This window comes from Thalassophryne amazonica, chromosome 2 (assembly GCF_902500255.1).
Source record: "Thalassophryne amazonica chromosome 2, fThaAma1.1, whole genome shotgun sequence".
Classification (NCBI taxonomy): Eukaryota; Metazoa; Chordata; class Actinopteri; order Batrachoidiformes; family Batrachoididae; genus Thalassophryne; species Thalassophryne amazonica.
The window spans coordinates 36,296,905-36,318,093 of NC_047104.1; the positions used below are offsets into that span (position 1 = coordinate 36,296,905).

Sequence of the window (21,189 nt, forward strand, 5' to 3'; positions counted from 1 at the left end):
TCTGGAGAACTTTCTACACGTAAGCAACAAGGCCGAAAACCAACATCGAATGCCTGTGACCTTCGATCCCTCAGGCAGCACTGCATTAAAAACCGACATCATTGTGTAAAGGCTCTTACCGCGTGGGCTCGGGAGCACTTCAGAAAACCATTGTCAGTTAACGCAGTTCGTTGCTACATCTACAAGTGCAAGTTAAAACTCTACCATGCAAAGAGAAAGCCATACATCAACAACATCCAGAAATGCCACTGCCTTCTCTGGGCCCAAGCTCATTAGAAATGGACAGATGCAAAGTGGAAAAGTGTGCTGTGGTCTGAGTCCGCATTTCAGATTGTTTTTGAAAATCATGAACATCGTGTCCTCCGGACAAAAGAGGAAAAAGACCATCCAGATTGTTACCAGCACAAAGTTAAAAAGCCAGTCCTGTGATGGTGTGGGGGTGTGTTAGTGCCCATGGCATGAGCAGCTTACACATCTGTGATGGCACTATCAATGCTGAAAGGTACATCCAGGTTTTGGAGCAACACATGCTGCCATCCAAGCAGTGTCTTTTTCAGGGACGTCCCTGCTTATTTCAGCAAGACAATGCCAAGACATTCTGCACATGTTACAACACCGTGGCTTCGTAGTAAGAGTACGGGTACTAGACTGGCCTGCCTGCAGTCCAGACCTGTCACCCAATGAAAATGTGTGGCGCATTATGAAGCGCAAAATACAACGGAGATCCCGGATTGTTGAACAACTGAAGACGTACATCAAGCAAAAATGGGAAAGAATTCCACCTCCAAAGCTTCAACAGTTAGTGTCCTCAGTTCTCAAATGCTTGAGTGTTGTTAGAAGGAAAGGTGATGTAACACAGTGGTAAACATACCACTGTCCCAGCTTTTTTGAAACGTGTTACAGGCATCCATTTCAAAATGAGCAAATATTTGCACAAAACAAAGTTTATCAGTTGGAACATTAAATATCTTGTCTTTGTTGTGGTGTATTCAATTGAATATAGGTTGAGGAGGATTTGCAAATCATTGTATTCTGTTTTTATTTACAGTTTACACAACGTCCCAACTTCACTGGAATTGGGGTTGTATGTCAGATCACACCTGTATTTGATGCAGAAGTACGTGGCTGAGCTTTAAATATTTAACTCTCAAAAATTCTGTGATATATACACACGTATGAGATCACACACCTTTATTTGATGCAGAAGTATATGGATGAGCTGTAAACACAGTACACACCACCTATTCTTTATCCACTGGGAAAGTGACATTCCTGTGAGAAACAAAACCGGACATTTGTTATGATAAAACTGGACATTTTATGATATGTGACATGAGCTTTTATTAAACCGGACATTTGTTATGATATGAAACCGGATATTTTATATGTGTCTTGCTTCAACCTTCCAAGATGGGCAGGTCAGCACTCCAGGTCACGTGGCCAAATTACCCGTCTCTTATAAGCCAGCACACTCTCACAAGTGCCACTAGTTTAGCTTACGGCAAGCTAAAAGTGGATGCTCCCGTTTTGGCCGAACTGTCCAGTTTCTGGGTATTCTGTGTTAGTACGCGCCCGCGGCCAATGTGTTTGATGAATTCTTGCGCAAAAGTAGTTCCCAGATAATTGTGATAATTCCTGTGAGATAATGAGTATATATCATCTAAATTAATTCTAAAATTTACCAGTAATAAAATAAAGACAACTGAAGTTTTAAGAGTGGCCATAATCAGTGATGCCGGTAACGCGTTAACGCGTTACTCTAATCTGACCACTTTTTTTAGTAACGAGTAATCTAACGCGTTAATCTTTCCAAATCAATAATCAGATTAAAGTTACTTCTCCAAGTCACTGTGCGTTACTATTATTTTTACATTGTGGGTCGATAGCAGCATTAAACTTGGTCTGTGGGCAGGAGGTCGGGGTTCGACTGAACTGCCCACTTTAAGCAGAGCTGTGAGCTTTTCATCCACGGTTTTCTGTAGCAGCTCGTCCTCACCTCTTAAGCGCGGTGATCAGCACACCTGCACTGAGCTTTACAAAGACATTTTTATACTTTTTTTTCCTCCTTTATTTAGAATTCTGAGCTGAGCCGCTCCGTATCGTCTCGTTAAAAAAAGCTGATCCTCCGCGACGCGTCAACAACTAACACTATTTTCCACTCAAATGCACCTAAAGTCTCTTTCTGAGGACCACATGATGTGAAAACGCAATAAAACTTTCTTACCTGTAAATCTGGTCCTGTTTTCCTGCATAAATAAATGTTATCCATTCTTTGTGCTCAAACGCCAAAGCAGGGGCGAATCCAGATGGAATGGGGGCATGGGGCAGAGATGTGCCCCCCTCCCCCACAACACCCCTAGATTAAAGGTCCAGTTTTGAAGCCGTTTTTTATTACAACTACTAATATTGCTTAAAATAATAATTTCGACAAGTAAAATGTTTAGAGAGAATTTAAATGTTAGAAAAATGTTAGAATTTAATAGTTACATTTATAAACAATGTAGGTTCGAAATTGCAAGTTTTACTGTTACAGTGCTGTCAACAGTTAAATATGAGGTCAAGAAAGAGGTCTTTATTTTACTTTTTTATAAAACAAGTATTTATTTTCATTGAAGTCAAGAAAGGGTGACTATAAAGTGAGTTTTGGCAAAACAGGTATCATTGTCATGTTGAGGTGGCAGAGGGTTGTTGTCGGCAGCTGGGAAAAGTAACTAAAAAAGTAACTAGCAATCTAACTTAGTTACTTTTACAATTGAGTAATCAGGAAAGTAACTAAGTTACTTTTTCAAGGAGTAATCAGTAATCAGTAATTGGATTACTTTTTCAAAGTAACTGTGGCAACACTGGCCATAATAAATATTTAAGAAACTTAAAGTTCATGAGCAGCTTAACCTGTTATTGCTCAAGCACATTGTAAACACTGACACGATGGAGTTTGATGCAGAAGAGTTCAGAACGATGCGATCAGAATGTTTTGATTACCACTTACAGTTGGCAATGAAAGACTTGGGTGTTAACTTCATGTTAAAATCAGAACAAGAAGCTGCACTGAAAGAGATCTATCTGGGAAGAGACACGTTCTGTATGTTGTCGCAGAAAACGAGAGCGACACGCTGCGCAGGGTGCCAAAAGTAGTCCGGCGAGCTCAATCTGTGGGTGAGCTATCCCACAATGCCAAAATATCAGAGAAGTCAATCCAGTAAAAGTGGCACTCTGGGCAGGGTGATAAGCCAGTTTCGAGTTTCTCAGTGTGCATGTGCGGAGAGCTCCTAACACTTCCGGTTCACAGGTCAATGCATAAAAACAGACTGGCAACGCCGTTCACGCCAGGTAAGAAGACAATGTTTTTGAACCAACATAACAGCTTAAACAGCCGAAAGAAATTAAAGTGTGGGCAGAAAACGGTATGTAAACATTTCTAAAGTCAGTAGTTAGACCATGTCGGCTCCATTTTATGACGAGCCACTTCCGGTGTTTGTAAACAAAGCAGCAAAATGATCAGGCTGTGAACAGTTTACCGTGCAAAGCCTGTTCTTTGTTGTGAAAGTATATAGTTCTCACACTCTCCTTAGAACAACTAAACTATTTAAACTGTTGCATATATTTGTTTAACATTGTTAATTATGTCATGGTTATTTTCTCTTTGTATGTATCAGCTTTTCACTTATGCAAACATACTAGGTTATCATAAAGGTAGCCTTTTTCTTATTTTAATATATCAAAAAAAAGCAGACAAGAGAATTTAAAGACCGGATAAAGCGGAAGAAAGTGGATGGATGGATGGATGGACGGACGGACCTCGGTCATCCGAACACCGTCATTGTAATGTTCATATTATTGGAATTCAAAATTATAGTTGTACATGAGCATCTATAATACAGTTCTTAATCAATTGGCTGATAATCCAAGCAAAGCAAGTGCAGCAGCCACTGACAGCCTTCCCTGTCTTCTTTGAGACACACCCAAACTGTGTGGAAGGTTGTGTATGTTCATTGAAGGGGTGCAGTCTGCTTTTAAAAAGCAGTAAACAGAATCCAGATGGATGGTAATACACTTCCTTCAACCACTGTGAACTGTATGAGTTGGCTTTTCCTTCTTTGTTGTCTGTAAGGGCCCAGTCCCACCGGTGTTTAGGAAGATTTGCGTATAAATTGCGCACAAAATTGGTTCATATTCGCTAAACATCCGCAATATCCGTGAAACATGCTTGTATGAGTCGGCCGACATTCGCACACGTCCGCAAGTATCCGCAGACGCACGTTTTTCCGTTGCCAGGATTTTTGAGCTGCACAAAATTTTGGTTGCGGATGACATACGCAATACATACTCAATACATACACAATCTATGCGCTGTATATCCGCAACTGACGGGGTATTGCAGCTCGGCAGCGGACTGGGACAGTGTATAAAACAGGTATATAGCGTGCCTATCAGGTCCACATCACAAACTAAAATAAGTTGTGGTGAATGGATACAGATTGGCCACAAATAAAGCGTTTGTATTACGTCTGCTTTGCATATGATTTGTGGGCAATTTGTGAATGCATAACAAACAGAAATCAACATCGCTGCCAGTCATTGCCAGTCCAGCTGTGGAGACGTACAGATGTAGTTATGGATCCCCAAAGACGTAATGTAATAATTGCTGCCATCCAACAACATACCAATCAACGTGTCTAAGTTCAGCAATTGCTCCCGAGGCTGTGGTGTTGGTGTGAATAGTGATGCTGACAGGCCCGAGTGCGCTTCTATTATGACCGCAATGCAGATGCCCCGCACGCACATTACAACCGCTGTTGCCACCACACGTGCGCGATGCATTCTCAATACATGCGTTATACATCCGTGATTGTTTGTCATATATTCGCTATACATTATTAATATATCCATAATTCATACTGAGACACTTATCATTTTTGGCCAGTTTTGTTGCGGACAACAACGAACACCCGTAATTTGTATACTCAATTCATGCGCAATTAATCCTCTTCCCAGTGGGACCAAGCCTTAAGGAGCCTGTCTGCAGGTCCCTCTCCTCTCCACTGATGAGATATATTACAGGACATACATGGTGGCCAGTGATGGATTCCTTTCTCCTCTCCTTAATAAAATAAAGGTATACGAGGGCTGTCAATAAAGTAACGGTCCTTTTTATTTTTTTCAAAAACTATATGGATTTCATTCATATGTTTTTACGTCAGACATGCTTGAACCCTCGTGCGCATGCGTGAGTTTTTCCACGCCTGTCGGTGACGTCATTCGCCTGTGAGCACTCCTTGTGGGAGGAGTCGTCCAGCCCCTCGTCGGAATTCCTTTGTCTGAGAAGTTGCTGAGAGACTGGCGCGTTGTTTGATCAAAATTTTTTCTAAACCTGTGAGACACATCGAAGTGGACATGGTTCGAAAAATTAAGCTGGTTTTCAGTGAAAATTTTAACGGCTGATGAGAGATTTTGAGGTGATTCTGTCGCTTTAAGGACTTCCCACGGTGCGAGATGTCGCTCAGCGCTCTCAGCCGCCGTCATCAGCCTGTTCAAGCTGAAAACCTCCACATTTCAGGCTCTATTGATCCAGGACGTTGTGAGAGAACAGAGAAGTTTCAGAAGAAGTCGGTTTCAGCATTTTATCCGGATATTCCACTGTTAAAGGAGATTTTTTTAATGAAAGACGTGCGGACGGGTCCGCGCGTCGGGACGCAGCCGACGCGGTGCGGCGGCACAGGAAAAACACCTCCGTGTTGATAACCATTTGTAAAATCCAGGCGGCTTTTGATGGCTTTCAGTGGAGTGAGTATATGAGAAATTGTTTAACAGGCATGACATGTTCCAACTTGTCCTTAAGGCTTTCAACAGAGGTGTTTTTCCTGTGGCGGAGCGTCGCGGCGGCTGCGTCCCGACGCGCGGACCCGTCCGCACGTCTTTCATTAAAAAAATCTCCTTTAACAGTGGAATATCCGGATAAAATGCTGAAACCGACTTCTTCTGAAACTTCTCTGTTCTCTCACGACGTCCTGGATCAATAGAGCCTGAAATGTGGAGGTTTTCAGCTTGAACAGGCTGATGACGGCGGCTGAGAGCGCTGAGCGACGTCTCGCACTGTGGGAAGTCCTTAAAGCGACAGAATCACCTCAAAATCTCTCATCAGCCGTTAAAATTTTCACTGAAAACCAGCTTAATTTTTCGAACCGTGTCCACTTCGATGTGTCTCACAGGTTTAGAAAAAATTTTGATCAAACAAAGCGCCAGTCTCTCAGCAACTTCTCAGACAAAGGAATTCCGACGAGGGGCTGGACGACTCCTCCCACAAGGAGTGCTCACACGCGAATGACGTCACCGACAGGCGTGGAAAAACTCACGCATGCGCACGAGGGTTCAAGCATGTCTGACGTAAAAACATATGAATGAAATCCATATAGTTTTTGAAAAAAATAAAAAGGACCGTTACTTTATTGACAGCCCTCGTATACTATAATAAAGACATTATTTGACTTCATTCTTTCATTCTTTGCATTGTCAGACAGAAAGTGTGGCCAAATGTACATAATGTGTAAATAAAAATGGAAATATGAATAATGGATAAAAATATAATTTGTAATCAAAATTAAAATATTGAGACAGATGAACATAAGGTTTATGCATTGAGAACACTCATCACTCCTACACTTTTTAAAGCAGTCATCAGTTTTGCACCAGCCAGCAAACTAACTTAAACTTGACTTGAACTGGTCTAACAGTGCTGTCTGTTTCAAGTTAAACTTCTCTTAATCACTTTCAATTAACTTCAACTGGAGTGACGACTGTTCTCAGCATATTTGTTTGCAAGTTGACGAGCTTCCTACCGGTGTGTAGTTTTCTGGATGACGTCAGCCACGACATATACGTGCAAGAAGGAAAATAAAAAATATTAGAAGTGCTAGCCTGTGATAAGATTCACTTGACCGTACTTCACCACCATGATCCTGGGAATGCGCAATGTTTATATGCATTGACCTTTGAACTTACCCAGCAGCCATTGCGGCAGTGACATTTTTTTAAACAAACGTTATTGGAATTTCCAACAAACAAGAAATTTACAAATATTTGTCAAAATACAGTGACTGAACAGAAGGCATTGTATAATATACCTGAAAAGTGTGTGGGGGAGGGGGGGGTTAGGCGAACTCCAAGAGGTTTAGTTCCTCAAAGCCTGAGGAATGCTGTGAAGCCTGAAGCTTCACAGCATTTTTGTTCTTCATTAACTTTAAGGTGTTGTGTGGGCCGCCAGAAGAGGAGGTACTGCTGGCCCACCACCAGAGGGCGCCCTGTCTGGAGTGCGGGCTCCAGGCACCAGAGGGCACAGCCGCCTCACAGGAGCAGCCAGGGTGACAGCTGTTACCAATCATCAGATCGGCAGGAGTATATCAGCAGGACGACGTCTCCACCTCTTTGCCGAGATATCGTTCTACCTGGAAGGTAATAATCTCAGCTGACTGCTTGACAGTAACCTTTGTGATTTTTGTGAGTGATTGCAGACTTTTTTCTCCAACGAGAGGTGGAGGTAGCTTCCCTGCCGTGCAGGTTGCTGGGTGCAAACGCGCCCACGTTTAATTGTGTTCTTGTTCCTCGCCAGCAGTACCAGGTCCAACACGCGGAGGCAGTGGCCACCTGGGAGTTCGGAACTTGGCGGCTCCAGTATTCCCGGGGTCCTGTGGCAGAGGAAACCGTGTGGTTCCGGTTCTACTTTGGAGAGGCGTCTCCTATCTTCGAGCCTGCCCACACGACACCTTTGTGAATTGAATTTTGTCCATTGTTGTAATTTGTTGTTTTTGTTGTGCACGTTTGCAACAGTAAAGTGTTGTTATTTGACCTATTCCATTGTCCGTTCATTTGCGCCCCCTGTTGTGGGTCCGTGTACTTACACTTTCCCAACAGGATATCTCGGCCAACGTCATGGATCCCGAGGGGCGTCAACCGGCTGTTGAACGGCCAATGGAAGAACAGGGCGCACAGGCGCCCGCAGGAGGAATGATCGGTGAGTTGCAGCGGATCCTCACCGTTTTCACGGCTCGGTTGGATTTAATGACCGAGCAGAACGTCCTCCTTAACCGCAGGGTGGAGGCTCTCGCCGCGCAGGTGGAGGCGCGCCCTCAGGGCGCTGCTGCGGCTCTCCCTCCTGTTGACCCTGTGCGAAACAGTGACGTTCCACTGGTCATTCAACGACCCCTCCCACCTTCCCCGGAAGCATACATAAGCCCTCCAAAGCCGTACGGAGGTTGTGTGGAGACGTGCGCGGACTTCCTTATGCAGTGTTCGATCGTCTTCGCACAACGTCCTGTCATGTACGCGACTGATTCTAGCAAGATAGCTTATGTAATAAACCTGCTTCGCGGTGAGGCACGCGCTTGGGCTAAAGCGCTCTGGGAGCAGAATTCACGGCTCCTTCAGACATATGATGGGTTTGTGAGGGAGTTCAGAACAGTGTTCGATCACCCAAATAGAGGAGAGACCGCTTCAGCCGTGCTGCTGTCAATGAGACAGGGGCGCCGGAGCGCAGCTGCCTATGCAGTTGACTTCTGCATCGCGGCTGCGAGGTCCGGCTGGAATAGCACTGCCCTCCGCGCCGCCTTTGTAAACGGACTGTCGTTGGTTCTAAAGGAGCACCTGGTGGCTAAGGACGAACCGCGGGATTTAGATGGGCTTATTGATCTCGTCATACAATTAGACAATCGGTTAGAAGAACGCCGTCGGGAACGAGACGAAGGGCGTGGCCGGGCACACGCCGTCCCTCTCCCTTCCGGTTCCGACCGCATTCCGCCCTCCCCACGCTCCACGGCCTCTGCGCTCCGTGTGGTTACAGCTCCCCCTGCTGACGAAGCTATGGACACGAGCAGGGCCACATTTAGGGCACCAGATAGACAGAGGAGGCTGGCCCGCGGAGCGTGTTTTGTTTGTGGCTCGATAGAGCATCAGGTAAGAGACTGCCCCGAGCGGTTAAACGCCAACGCCCGCCCCTAGAAACTGGGCTAGGGGTGGGCCGAGACATTCACGTGGGACACACCCACATTGCCACACGACTCCCAGTTACAATCCTTTATGAGGATTTAACCCTGAAGGCCCCAGCACTGGTGGACACGGGCTCTGAAGGGAATCTGTTAGACAGCAGATGGGCCAGGGAGATAGGGTTCCCTCTGGTGGCGCTTACCTTGCCTGTGCAGGTGCGGGCACTAGATGCTCCCTACTCCCTCCAATCACGCATAAGACACCACCTGTAACTCTGGTGGTGTCAGGAAATCACCGGGAGGAGATCGAGTTTTTTGTGACACCTGCTACCTCCCGTGTGATTTTAGGGTTCCCCTGGATGTTGAAACACAATCCCCGGATCGATTGGCCGTCCGGGGTAGTGGTTCAGTGGAGCGAGACCTGCCATCGGGTATGTTTAGGTTCCTCGGTTCCTCCCGGTTCCCAGGCTAAGGAGGAGGTCAGAGTCCCGCCCAATCTAGGGACGGTGCCGGTGGAGTACCACGACCTTGTGGATGTGTTCAGTAAGGATCTGGCGCTCACCCTTCCCCCCCACCGTCCGTATGATTGTGCCATTGATTTGGTTCCAGGCGGTGAGTTCCCGTCCAGCAGGCTGTACAACCTCTCCCGACCTGAGCACGAATCAATGGAGACCTACATCCGGGACTCTTTAGCCGCCGGGTTGATCCGGAATTCCACCTCCCCGATGGGTGCAGGTTTCTTTTTTGTGGGTAAAAAAGACGGCGGACTTCGTCCATGCATTGATTACAGGGGGCTGAACGAAATCACGGTTCGCAATCGATACCCATTGCCCCTGTTGGATTCAGTGTTCACGCCCCTGCATGGAGCCCGAATATTCACTAAATTGGATCTTAGAAATGCGTATCACCTGGTTCGGATCTGGAAGGGAGACGAGTGGAAGACGGCATTTAACACCCCCTTAGGTCACTTTGAGTACCTGGTCATGCCGTTCGGCCTCACAAACGCCCCCGCGACGTTCCAAGCTTTGGTTAATGATGTCTTGCGGGATTTCCTGCACCGATTCGTCTTCGTATATCTAGACGACATACTCATCTTTTCTCCGGATCCTGAGACTCATGTCCGGCATGTACGTCAGGTCCTGCAGCGGTTGTTGGAGAACCGGCTGTTTGTGAAGGGCGAGAAGTGTGAGTTCCACCGCACATCTTTGTCCTTCCTGGGGTTTATCATCTCCCCCAACTCCGTCGCTCCTGATCCGGCCAAGGTTGCGGCGGTGAGAGACTGGCCCCAACCCACTAGCCGTAGGAAGCTGCAACAGTTCCTCGGCTTTGCAAATTTCTACAGGAGGTTCATTAAGGGCTACAGTCAGGTAGTTAGCCCCCTGACAGCCCTGACCTCACCAAAAGTCCCCTTCACCTGGTCGGATCGTTACGATGCCGCGTTCAAGGAGTTGAAACTGCGCTTCTCGTCTGCACCCGTTCTGGTGCAGCCCGATCCTAGTCGCCAGTTAGTGGTTGAAGTGGACGCCTCGGACTCAGGGATAGGAGCTGTGCTTTCCCAGAGCGGGAAGACCGATAAGGTCCTTCACCCGTGTGCCTATTTTTCCCGCAGGTTGACCCCGGCCGAACGGAACTATGACGTCGGCAATTGAGAACTCCTTGCGGTGAAAGAGGCTCTTGAAGAGTGGAGACATCTGTTGGAGGGAACGTCCGTGCCATTCACGGTTTTCACTGACCACCGGAACCTGGAGTATATCAGGACCGCCAAGCGGCTGAATCCCAGGCAAGCCCGCTGGTCACTGTTCTTCGGCCGCTTTGACTTCCGGATCACCTACCGTCCCGGGACCAAGAACCAGAGATCGGATGCCTTGTCCCGGGTACATGAAGATGAAGTCAAAACGGAGTTGTCGGATCCACCGGAACCCATCATCCCGGAGTCCACTATCGTGGCCACCCTCACCTGGGACGTAGAGAGAACCGTCCGGGAGGCCCTGGCACGAAGCCCGGACCCTGGAACTGGGCCGAAGAACAGACTATACGTCCCACCAGAAGCTAGGGCTGCAGTCCTGGACTTCTGTCACGGCTCTAAGCTCTCCTGTCATCCAGGGGTGCGAAGAACCGTGGCAGTTGTCCGGCAGCGCTTCTGGTGGGCGTCCCTAGAGGCCGACGTCCGGGTTTATATCCAGGCCTGCACCACCTGTGCCAGGGGCAAGGCTGACCATCGCAGGGCTTCGGGTCTGCTCCAGCCGCTGCCCGTGCCCCATCGCCCCTGGTCCCACATCTGCCTGGATTTTGTCACGGGCCTCCCGCCGTCCCAGGGCAACACCACCATCCTCACGATAGTGGACCAATTCTCCAAGGCGGCCCACTTCGTGGCCCTCCCGAAGCTCCCGACGGCCCAGGAGACAGCGAACCTCCTGGTTCACCACGTCGTCCGGCTGCATGGGATCCCAACAGACATCGTCTCCGATCGTGGTCCCCAGTTCTCCTTGCACGTCTGGAGGAGCTTCTGCCGGGAACTGGGGGCCACGGTGAGTCTCTCATCCGGGTATCATCCCCAGACCAACGGGCAAGCAGAACGGGCCAATCAGGAGATGGAGCAGGCCCTGTGTTGCGTGACGGCCGCGCACCCGGCGGCCTGGAGTACCCATCTGGCCTGGATCGAGTATGCCCATAACAGCCAGGTGTCGTCAGCCACCGGCCTCTCCCCTTTCGAAGTATGTCTGGGGTACAAACCTCCTTTGTTTCCGGTGGTTGAGGGAGAGGTCGGTGTGCCCTCGGTCCAGGCCCACCTACGGAAGTGCCGTCGGGTGTGGCGTGCCGCCCGTTCTGCCTTGCTGAGGGCCCGGATGAGGTCAAAGGCCCATGCAGACCGTCGGCGGACCCCGGCCCCTGCGTATCGGCCAGGGCAGGAGGTGTGGTTATCCACCAGAGACATCCCCCTCAAAGTGGACTCCCCCAAGTTACAGGACCGTTACATCGGCCCCTTCAAGATCCAGAAGGTCATCAGTCCAGCCGCAGTGAGGCTTCAGCTGCCGGCCTCATCGATGGCGAGCCGGCTTGGACTGTACGCCGGCTTCTGGATGTCCGTAGGATGGGCCGGGGCTTCCAGTATTTGGTGGACTGGGAGGAGTACGGACCTGAAAAACGCTCCTGGGTGAAGAAGAGCTTCATCCTGGACCCGGCCCTCCTGGCCGATTTCTACTGCCGCCACCTGGACAAGCCTGGTCGGGCGCCAGGAGGCGCCCGTTGAGGGGGGGGTCCTGTTGTGTGGGCCGCCAGAAGAGGAGGTACTGCTGGCCCACCACCAGAGGGCGCCCTGTCTGGAGTGCGGGCTCCAGGCACCAGAGGGCGCACCCGCCTCACAGGAGCAGCCAAGGTGACAGCTGTCACGCATCACCGGCAACAGCTGTTACCAATCATCAGATCGGCAGGAGTATATCAGCAGGACGACGTCTCCACCTCTTTGCCGAGATATCGTTCTACCTGGAAGGTAATAATCTCAGCTGACTGCTTGACAGTAACCTTTGTGATTTTTGTGAGTGATTGCAGACTTTTTTCTCCAACGAGAGGTGGAGGTAGCTTCCCTGCCATGCAGGTTGCTGGGTGCAAACGCGCCCACGTTTAATTGTGTTCTTGTTCCTCGCCAGCAGTACCAGGTCCGACACGCGGAGGCAGTGGCCACCTGGGAGTTCGGAACTTGGCGGCTCCAGTATTCCCGGGGTCCTGTGGTGGAGGAAACCGTGTGGTTCCGGTTCTACTTTGGAGAGGCGTCTCCTATCTTCGAGCCTGCCCACACGACACCTTTGTGAATTGAATTTTGTCCATTGTTGTAATTTGTTGTTTTTGTTGTGCACGTTCGCAACAGTAAAGTGTTGTTATTTGACCTATTCCATTGTCCGTTCATTTGCGCCCCCTGTTGTGGGTCCGTGTACTTACACTTTCCCAACATAAGGAAGAGAAATAAAGACAGAACTCCTTGTGAAATACAGAATACTTAAAATATTGGATCTTAAATTTTCATCTTCCTCTTTAGACAAGAAGCGTAGAATTGAAATTCTGTTTGAGAATGGATAGAGTTCTTTAACAATGGTTTGCCGTATTGTAGCATTAGATAATTTAGAGTTGCTAATATTATGTCCATTTATCAACAGTGAAGGAAGAATTGTTATTTTCAATAAGAATTATTTGTAACTGTAATTATTTGTAATTTGTAATTATTGTTTGTGGAATTGCTTGGATTATATTATTACATTGCTCCCTGTCATTAATATTAAATTTGGAGGAAATTTCTGCAAAGGATAAAATATTACCAGAGTTATCTAAAAGATGCATTAGAGACCATATTCCTTCATCTAGCCAGTTTTGGTTTAAAAAAAAAAGAAGTTATGATTGAAAATCATTTTACAGTGAAGTAAAACTTGTTTATGAAAAGCAGACAGAGTAACAGGAATTTTTCCAAGATCAAAATGTGTGTGTGTGTGTGTGTGAGAGAGAGCGAGAGAGAGATTGGGGTGAAATATATCTCACACTTGCAAAGAAAGAAACAGTCTGACATTTCTGACACCCTTTTACCTCCAGTTTGACTGACCCGAACAGTATCTATGTGATATAAACATGCAGGGGGTGGTTGCAAATATGTGAGATGAACCATTTTCATGTGATATGTTGATTACACTAATTAAGGCAAGCAGAAGAAGTTGCATACTGAAAAAATACTTTTAACTATTTTTCCTAGATCTTCAAACTTTAAAACGGGTCAGTTTGACCCGGAACATAACAGGAGGGTTAAACCAAATAACTGAGCGGGTTTATTTTGCCATTTACACACATGAATATGGTATTTACCTAAAACTAAAATATTTAAAAGTTCATCAAAGTTTTTGGGAGTATCATATTTGTAAATTAAAATTAGATTTTTGTCAAATTGTGTAATATCAATGTTTGGCCTATCCAATCAAAAACATCTTCCCAAAATTTTGTAAATGAACAGGAATAAAATATATGTTCAGTAGTTTCTGGCTCCACCTTACAAAAACAACATGGCTCCACCTCAAACCCAGACCTCTTCTTTAGTGTTTCTGCTGCTGGATAATAGTCATTAATTACACTCAACAAAAATATGCACTCAACAAAAATATAAACGCAACACTTTTGGTTTTGCTCCCATTTTGTATGAGATGAACTCAAAGATCTAAAACCTTTTCCACATACACAGTATCACCATTTCCCTCAAATATTGTTCACAAACCAGTCTAAATCTGTGATAGTGAGCACTTCTCCTTTGCTGAGATAATCCATCCCACCTCACAGGTGTGCCATACCAACATGCTGATTAGACACCATGATTAGTGCACAGGTGTGCCTTAGACTGCCCACAATAAAAGGCCACTCTGAAAGGTGCAGTTTTGTTTCATGAGGGGGGGATACCAGTCAGTATCTGGTGTGACCACGATTTGCCTCATGCAGTGCAACACATCTCCTTTGCATCATCCGTGAAGAGAACACCTCTCCAACGTGCCAAACACCAGCGAATGTGAGCATTTGCCCACTCAAGTCGGTTACGACGACGAACTGGAGTCAGGTCGAGACCCTGATGAGGACGACGAGCATGCAGATGAGCTTCCCTGAGACGGTTTCTGACAGTTTGTGCAGAAATTCTTTGGTTATGCAAACCGATTGTTTCAGCAGCTGTCCGAGTGGCTGGTTTCAGACGATCTTGGAGGTGAACATGCTGGATGTGGAGGTCCAATATTTTAGCACTTGATGAAATTTTGACATTTTCAGAGGTAACTTTGTGACTTCGAAATCACACTTTAGCAAAAAAAATCTAACCCTCCTATTTTTCTGACAATGTTTTTGGGTATATGTATATGAAGGGTATTGCATTCACTGGATTAAAAAATTGTCTGCTGATCTTGTAATTACGAGAAAAGACCTCATAATTACGAGAAAACACACACACACACACACACACACAGTAAATAAATAAAAATAGCCTGATCTCGTAATTACGAGAGCCTGATGTCGAAATTATGAGATCTTTTCTCATCTTTTCTTCAGCGACTCTCTGTCATGCAAGGGATTATGGGATGTGTTGTAATGGCACTATTTTATTATGTAAGATTACCAGAGTTGTGGTGCGCCGGAAACAGACACAGCACTTCCTGTAGCTAACTTCATGTGTTATGTTCGACATTAAAGAAAAAGCCGATACACTTTATCAGTGATTGGACTCCTGACTTTGCATAACACTACATGGTGTCGGAAGACGTCGAAAGATGGCGAAATTCCCACTTCCAGAGACTTTTGATTTTTCACGGCTGGAGCATTGGCCAGAGTGGCGGCAGCGATTTCAGCGCTACCAGACAGCGACGAAGCTCAACTTAGAGGACGGGGACGTCCAGGTCTGTACACTGCTATATTCACTCAGGAAAGAAGCAGAACAAGTGTATAAGACGTTCACCTTCGAGGAAGGGGAAGAAGAGAACGATTATGACATTGTCTTGGGGAAGCTTGACAAGTATTTCATGCCTAAAGTGAACACAATTAATGAAAGAGCTCGTTTTCATCAGCACACTCAAAAGTCTGGAGAAACGGCGGAAGAATATATTCGCACACTGCACTGAGTTGGCAGACACGTGCTTTTGGCGACGTAAAAGAAGAAAACATACGTGACAGATTAGTCATAGGGATACAAGACAAAGAATTATCAGAGAAACTGCAACTGATGCCAGATCTAACACTCAGTAAAGCAGTGGAGCTCGTGAGACAGTCCGAGCAAGTGAAACAACACGTGAGTGAACAAGGTGCTAATGCGAGCACACACCTCAGTGAAGTAGCCTACAAACGTCAGCCATACAGAGACAAGCAAAGGCCCAGTGAAAGCCCCGTGAGCAAAGCACAGCATACTGGAGTCAAGATTAAACAGTATCAAAAGGGGAGTAAAGGTCCCAAATGCACTAGATGTGGAAGAATGCACTCCAGGCAAGATAATTGCCCAGCACATAACGCAGAATCTAGGAGCTGTAAAAAGCTGGGACATTTTACAGTCATTTGTCGCTCCCGTGTGGTCAACGAGGTAATTGCACCCACACAACAAAATGAGAGCAATCCAACGTACTTTCTGGGAGGAATCACAGAAGTAGGAGATTCTACAAATGCATGGACTGTTAAGCTGCCAATACAAGGTACAAACATAACATTCAAGATTGATTCAGGGGCCGACACAAGTGTTATACCAGAAGAGACATTTAATAAACTTGCTTTTAAGCCAAAACTGAGAAAGCCAACAAATAAGTTAGACAGCCCTGGAGGAAAATTGAACTGTTTAGGTCATTTTATAGCAACCACAATAAGAAGTGAGACGAGATTCAGATTCAAAGTCAGTGTGATCAGAGGACCTCAAAACAGCCACCTCTTGAGTCGAAATGTAGCAGTTGCAATGGGTCTAATAAAGAGAATGGAAGAAATCAAAACTGCACAAATTATTGACTCTTACACCAATGATGTTGGCAGATTCAAAATTAAGCCAATAAACATAACTCTGAGAGAAGATGCAATTCCCTATAGTGTAACAACTGCCAGACGAGTATCAGTGCCCATGTTACCAAAAGTGAAAGGAGAGCTCGATCGCATGGTGAACAGTGGTGTCATTCAACCAATTTCAGAGCCTACGGAATGGTGTGTACCCATGGTTCCTGTGCCGAAGAAAATGCCAGTAGTTACGGTTTAGGAGGGGTATTACTACAAGATCACAATGGACAGTTGAAACTTGTGAGCTTTTGTTCCAGAACACTCATGGAGGCCGAGCAACGTTATGCTCAAATCGAGAAGGAGTGTCTCGCTGCAGTCTGGGCAAGCGAGAAGTTCAGCAGATACCTTTATGGGTTAGACTCCTTTATTTTGCAGAGTGATCACAAACCACTAATCCCTTTGATCAACAGCAAAGATCTTCATTCAGTTCCACTCCGATGCCAAAGACTATGATATTAAACACATTACTACTAGCCCTCACTATCCACAGGCGAATGGTGAGGCAGAGAGAGCCGTGCAGACAGCTAAGAGTATTTTGAGACAGAATGACTCTTTCTTAGCGCTTATGATTTATAGGTCAGCTCCTATCCAATCCACTGGTGTGAGCCCAGCTCAACTCATGCTTGGAAGACAGATCAGAACGACTATCCCGATTTTAGAATCGAAGCTCAAACCTGAATGGCCGGACCTTCAGCGGGTGAGATTAACAGACGAGAGAGCAAAAGAGAACAACAAATGCACATACAACAGCAGGTATGGTGCTAAACCCCTACCAGAACTTCAACCAGGACTCAGTGTTGCAGTGAAACTGGACAGCGAAAAGGGATGGATAAAGCCAGCTACTGTCCTGCAGCAGTGTGACTCCCCGAGGTCATACTTGGTTCAAATGGAGGGAGGAGTGCTGAGGAGAAATCGCAGACATCTGAGGCCCATCCTCAGTGTACCTACTACTTGTACACCGACAAGAGAGAGACTACAACAGTCTGAACGTGAGGGAGAGCCCTGCTCATCTCCTTTGTCTGTGGATCCTGCACCTGAGCCACCTGATCCTGTGAAGAACAGTTTACCTGGAACATCTGTTCGTACAACCGTTAGTGGTAGAGTTGTAAAACCACCCAGTAGATATGCAGACTATGTGAAGTTAAAAAAAAAAAAAAATGTTGTTGAGATATTGTTCCGTATGTTTACATTCATGGTTCAGCCTATGGGGTTTATTACTTTTATAAAAGGTATTACTGAGCTAAAATAAGATGTTGTAACATTGTTACAATAATTTTGATTTGGAAAAAAAAAAGTGCACTCAAGATTTCAAAGTGTTAATGTGTTAACCTACAGATGTCTTAAAAGGCTCAAAGAAAGGGTGATGTGTTGTAATGGCACTATTTTGTTGTGTAAGATTACCAGAGTTGTGGTGCGCCGGAAATAGACACAGCACTTCCTGTAGCTAACTTCACGTGTTATGTTCGACAATAAAGAAAAAGCCGATACACTTTATCAGTGATTGGACTCCTGACTTTGCATAACACTACTTGGGATACGTCAATAGGGCGAATGGGGCCATTATTGTAGCAACAGATTACTATACGCATTTGAGGATCTGTTCACACACACACACACACACACAGATCAAAATACGCATTTGCAAATACTTTTGCTACAATAACGGCCCCATACGTGCTGAGCCTCTGACGCCAGATTGCCAACCACTTTTCTGAACATAACTAAACTAAACTCACATGGAGCTTTATGACACACAGAATCTAGGTTCTTAAAAATAATCTCACAAATGCTGATGGTGAGTTTATATGTATTTATATTTTTAGCTTTAGATATTACAACACGTTCGACATGAGGTGTGCTGTCTGGTGACGGCTATATCAGCTAAACGAGAAAACATAAAACAACAAAAAGCAGCAGAATAAAAAGGATGCATTTGATGAATCACAAGGCAAAAGCGTGTATGCTCTTATTTTGAAAATACAGTCTCACCATTCTGTGGAAATGACGTCGAATTTTTCGTGATGCAGATGACAATGTAACAACAAACATCATGGCGGCTGCGGCTCCGTGTGCTGGTGCTGCCGACGTTTTTGCGAAAAATCAGGATGCTTCAGTCGCGGATAAAGACAGTGGGTTGTCGGAAAGTTGTAGCAGGGGAAAACCCGTGTGTCTGATAGTGTTGGGAATGGCGGGCTCCGGAAAAACCACCTTCATACAGGTAGCATTAACAGTTTTGGCTAATCTGGCGACAGTGGCGTCAGACAACGTGCTTGTAAATAGAGACAGACAGCATTTTAACGTATCTCATAAAATCAGGTAATTTATTATTTGCCTGTGATCTCAGCACCAGGTTTTAGTGACACAATTGGATTTTTTTTTTTTTTTTTTTTGTAGTAAATGTCTTCTTTTTCTGTCTGGGTTAGAGTTAGTTGTGCAGCCCGTTTATTGCGTTGTCGCCACCAATAATCTGAACTACCTGCAAATGAAAACAAAATAAACCAAAACTAATTTAGAACTACGAGGGCATCTGTTTATGACCAGCCCCTGTCCCTAAGTGCAGACTTAACCGCCTCATGATTTAGTCCTTAAATGGCAAAATATTCTCTGGTCCATAAGGACAGTGACACAATTTTTATTTTATCTCTGTACACCACTACAATGTGCTTGAAATTAAAAATAATAATAAGATGTACTTATACTGTTAGATTTAATTCAGGGCAGGTAAAATATTACATTCACCACTTACGAATTACAGCATTTTTATACACAGTTCCTCTAATTTCCTGAGTTTATGAGTAATTGGACAAACTATCACAATGCTAAATATAATGATTAAATCATGACTTTTACAGATAGTTTTCTTGAGATACAGTGCATCTGGAAAGTATTTGCAGCACTTAGCTTTTTCCACATTTCATATTACAGCCTTATTCCAAAATGAATGAAATACATTTTTTTTCCTCAAACTTCTACACACAATACCCTGTAATGACAATTTTTTTTGCGAATATATATATATATATATAAACAAACTAAGAAATCACATGTACGTAAGTATTCATAGCCTTTGCCATGAAGCTCAAAATTGAGTTCAGGTGCATCCTGTTTCCACTGATCATCCTTGAGATGTTTCTACGGGTTAATTGGAGTGCACGTGGAGTAAATTCAGTTGATTGGATGTGATTTGTAAAAGCACACACCTATCTGCATATAATGTCCCACAGTTGACAGTGCATTTCAGAGCACAAACCAAACATGAAGTCAAAGGAATTATCTGTAGACCTCCAAGACAGGATTGTCTTGAGGACCTAATATTAGATCTTTTACTTCAACACATGAATAATGGAAAACAAAATATTTGTTTTTATTTTTAACAGTCTTTTATTATAATTCTATTCTGTAACACATGAAACCTTTGTTTGTCTTAGAGATTGACAGCTCATCTTCACTCTGCCAAAAGTCCTCCCTACGTCATTAACCTGGACCCAGCTGTTCATGAAGTACCATTCCCAACAAACATTGGTAAGGATGTGCACAGACAGACGCAGACAAAGGCTGTTTCCATCGCCTGCACCGACCTGTAGGTTTGTCCATTCGTCCATCTGTCAGCCTATTTTGTCAATGTGACACAGACATTCGCTGGGACAAAAAATGCAAATGCACACCTGATGATTACTGTGGATGACATCCATTTTTTGTGCATAAAGGGCTGTGTGTGCCTCCATTAACAGAGCACAGTATAGTAATTAATAATAATTATACACCGGTTTGCTTAAGTACCACCAGAAATGATACTGCAGATTTTTTTCTTTTTGTTTTTATAATATTGCCTGTGGATGGACACACAGCACCTTCAGCTCACGAAATGCCATGGGCAGATCTAGTTTCAGGTCAAGACAGGGGAGGAGGGTGAGACTTGGCTCCCCTTGGAAAATTAAAAAAAACTGATTGCGTTCAAGGTTTTTTTTCCCTCACCACTTCAACTCCCTTTTCAGTGTTGTTCGTGCACTGAATAAACAGTTATTACTCCATCCTTGCATCTTGATGCATATGTCATTGATTAGGTCCGCAATTTCGCCCCAGCCCTAAACACTGGAAATCCTCTGCGGGCACTGACTTCAGTTACAAGAGCTGAGCTGTGAACTACAACAGCATTTCCCGTATATTATCACGCACTTTATATTAAATGTCAAATACAAATAAATGCAAAAACAGCAACTATAGCTAAGACAAACCAATACAACTGATGGTAAACAGAAAAAAATACGTTGTAAGATTTGCGAGAATAAAAGATTCAACTGAAGTGGACTTTCTAATTACAGCAGGTAAACTGTTATACAAAGTAGCATCACAGCAGGCAAAGGGGTGGGGGGGCTCCCCAGTGAAATGTTTGAAAAAAGTAGACCCTAACTGATGCATTCTAGTCTTTCTTAACCTTGTGTAAATGCTACCTTTTTTCAGGTAATGGTTTCTTTTCTTTGGTGATGTTTTTCAACTTGACATGACTTTGGACCTGTCCTGTGCCTTACTCAAGTCACTCCAACTCATTGCATGTCTTTGTCTAAACCCCTGTAGCTGATACATTGCTTCTTTCTGTACCCCTAAACTCTGCACCTACAGGGGGAAAATAAGTATTTGAGGCGCTGTTGATTTTGCAGGTTTACCCACCTACAAAGAATGG

At 45.1% G+C, this 21,189-nt stretch overlaps 1 protein-coding gene across 2 annotated transcripts in view; it reads left to right on the plus strand.

Moving 5' to 3' along the window:
- Window positions 1-18,542: 18,542 nt before the first annotated feature.
- gpn1 (GPN-loop GTPase 1) overlaps window positions 18,543-21,189 on the plus strand; it is a 61,667-nt gene continuing 59,020 nt past the window's right edge. For both annotated transcript variants that reach the window (XM_034184932.1, XM_034184939.1), the window contains exons 1-2: window positions 18,543-18,726; window positions 19,937-20,030. In XM_034184932.1, coding sequence (XP_034040823.1) covers window positions 18,559-18,726; window positions 19,937-20,030 — 262 coding nt within the window. In that variant the 5' untranslated portion in view covers window positions 18,543-18,558. The remainder of the gene's footprint in view (window positions 18,727-19,936; window positions 20,031-21,189) is intronic.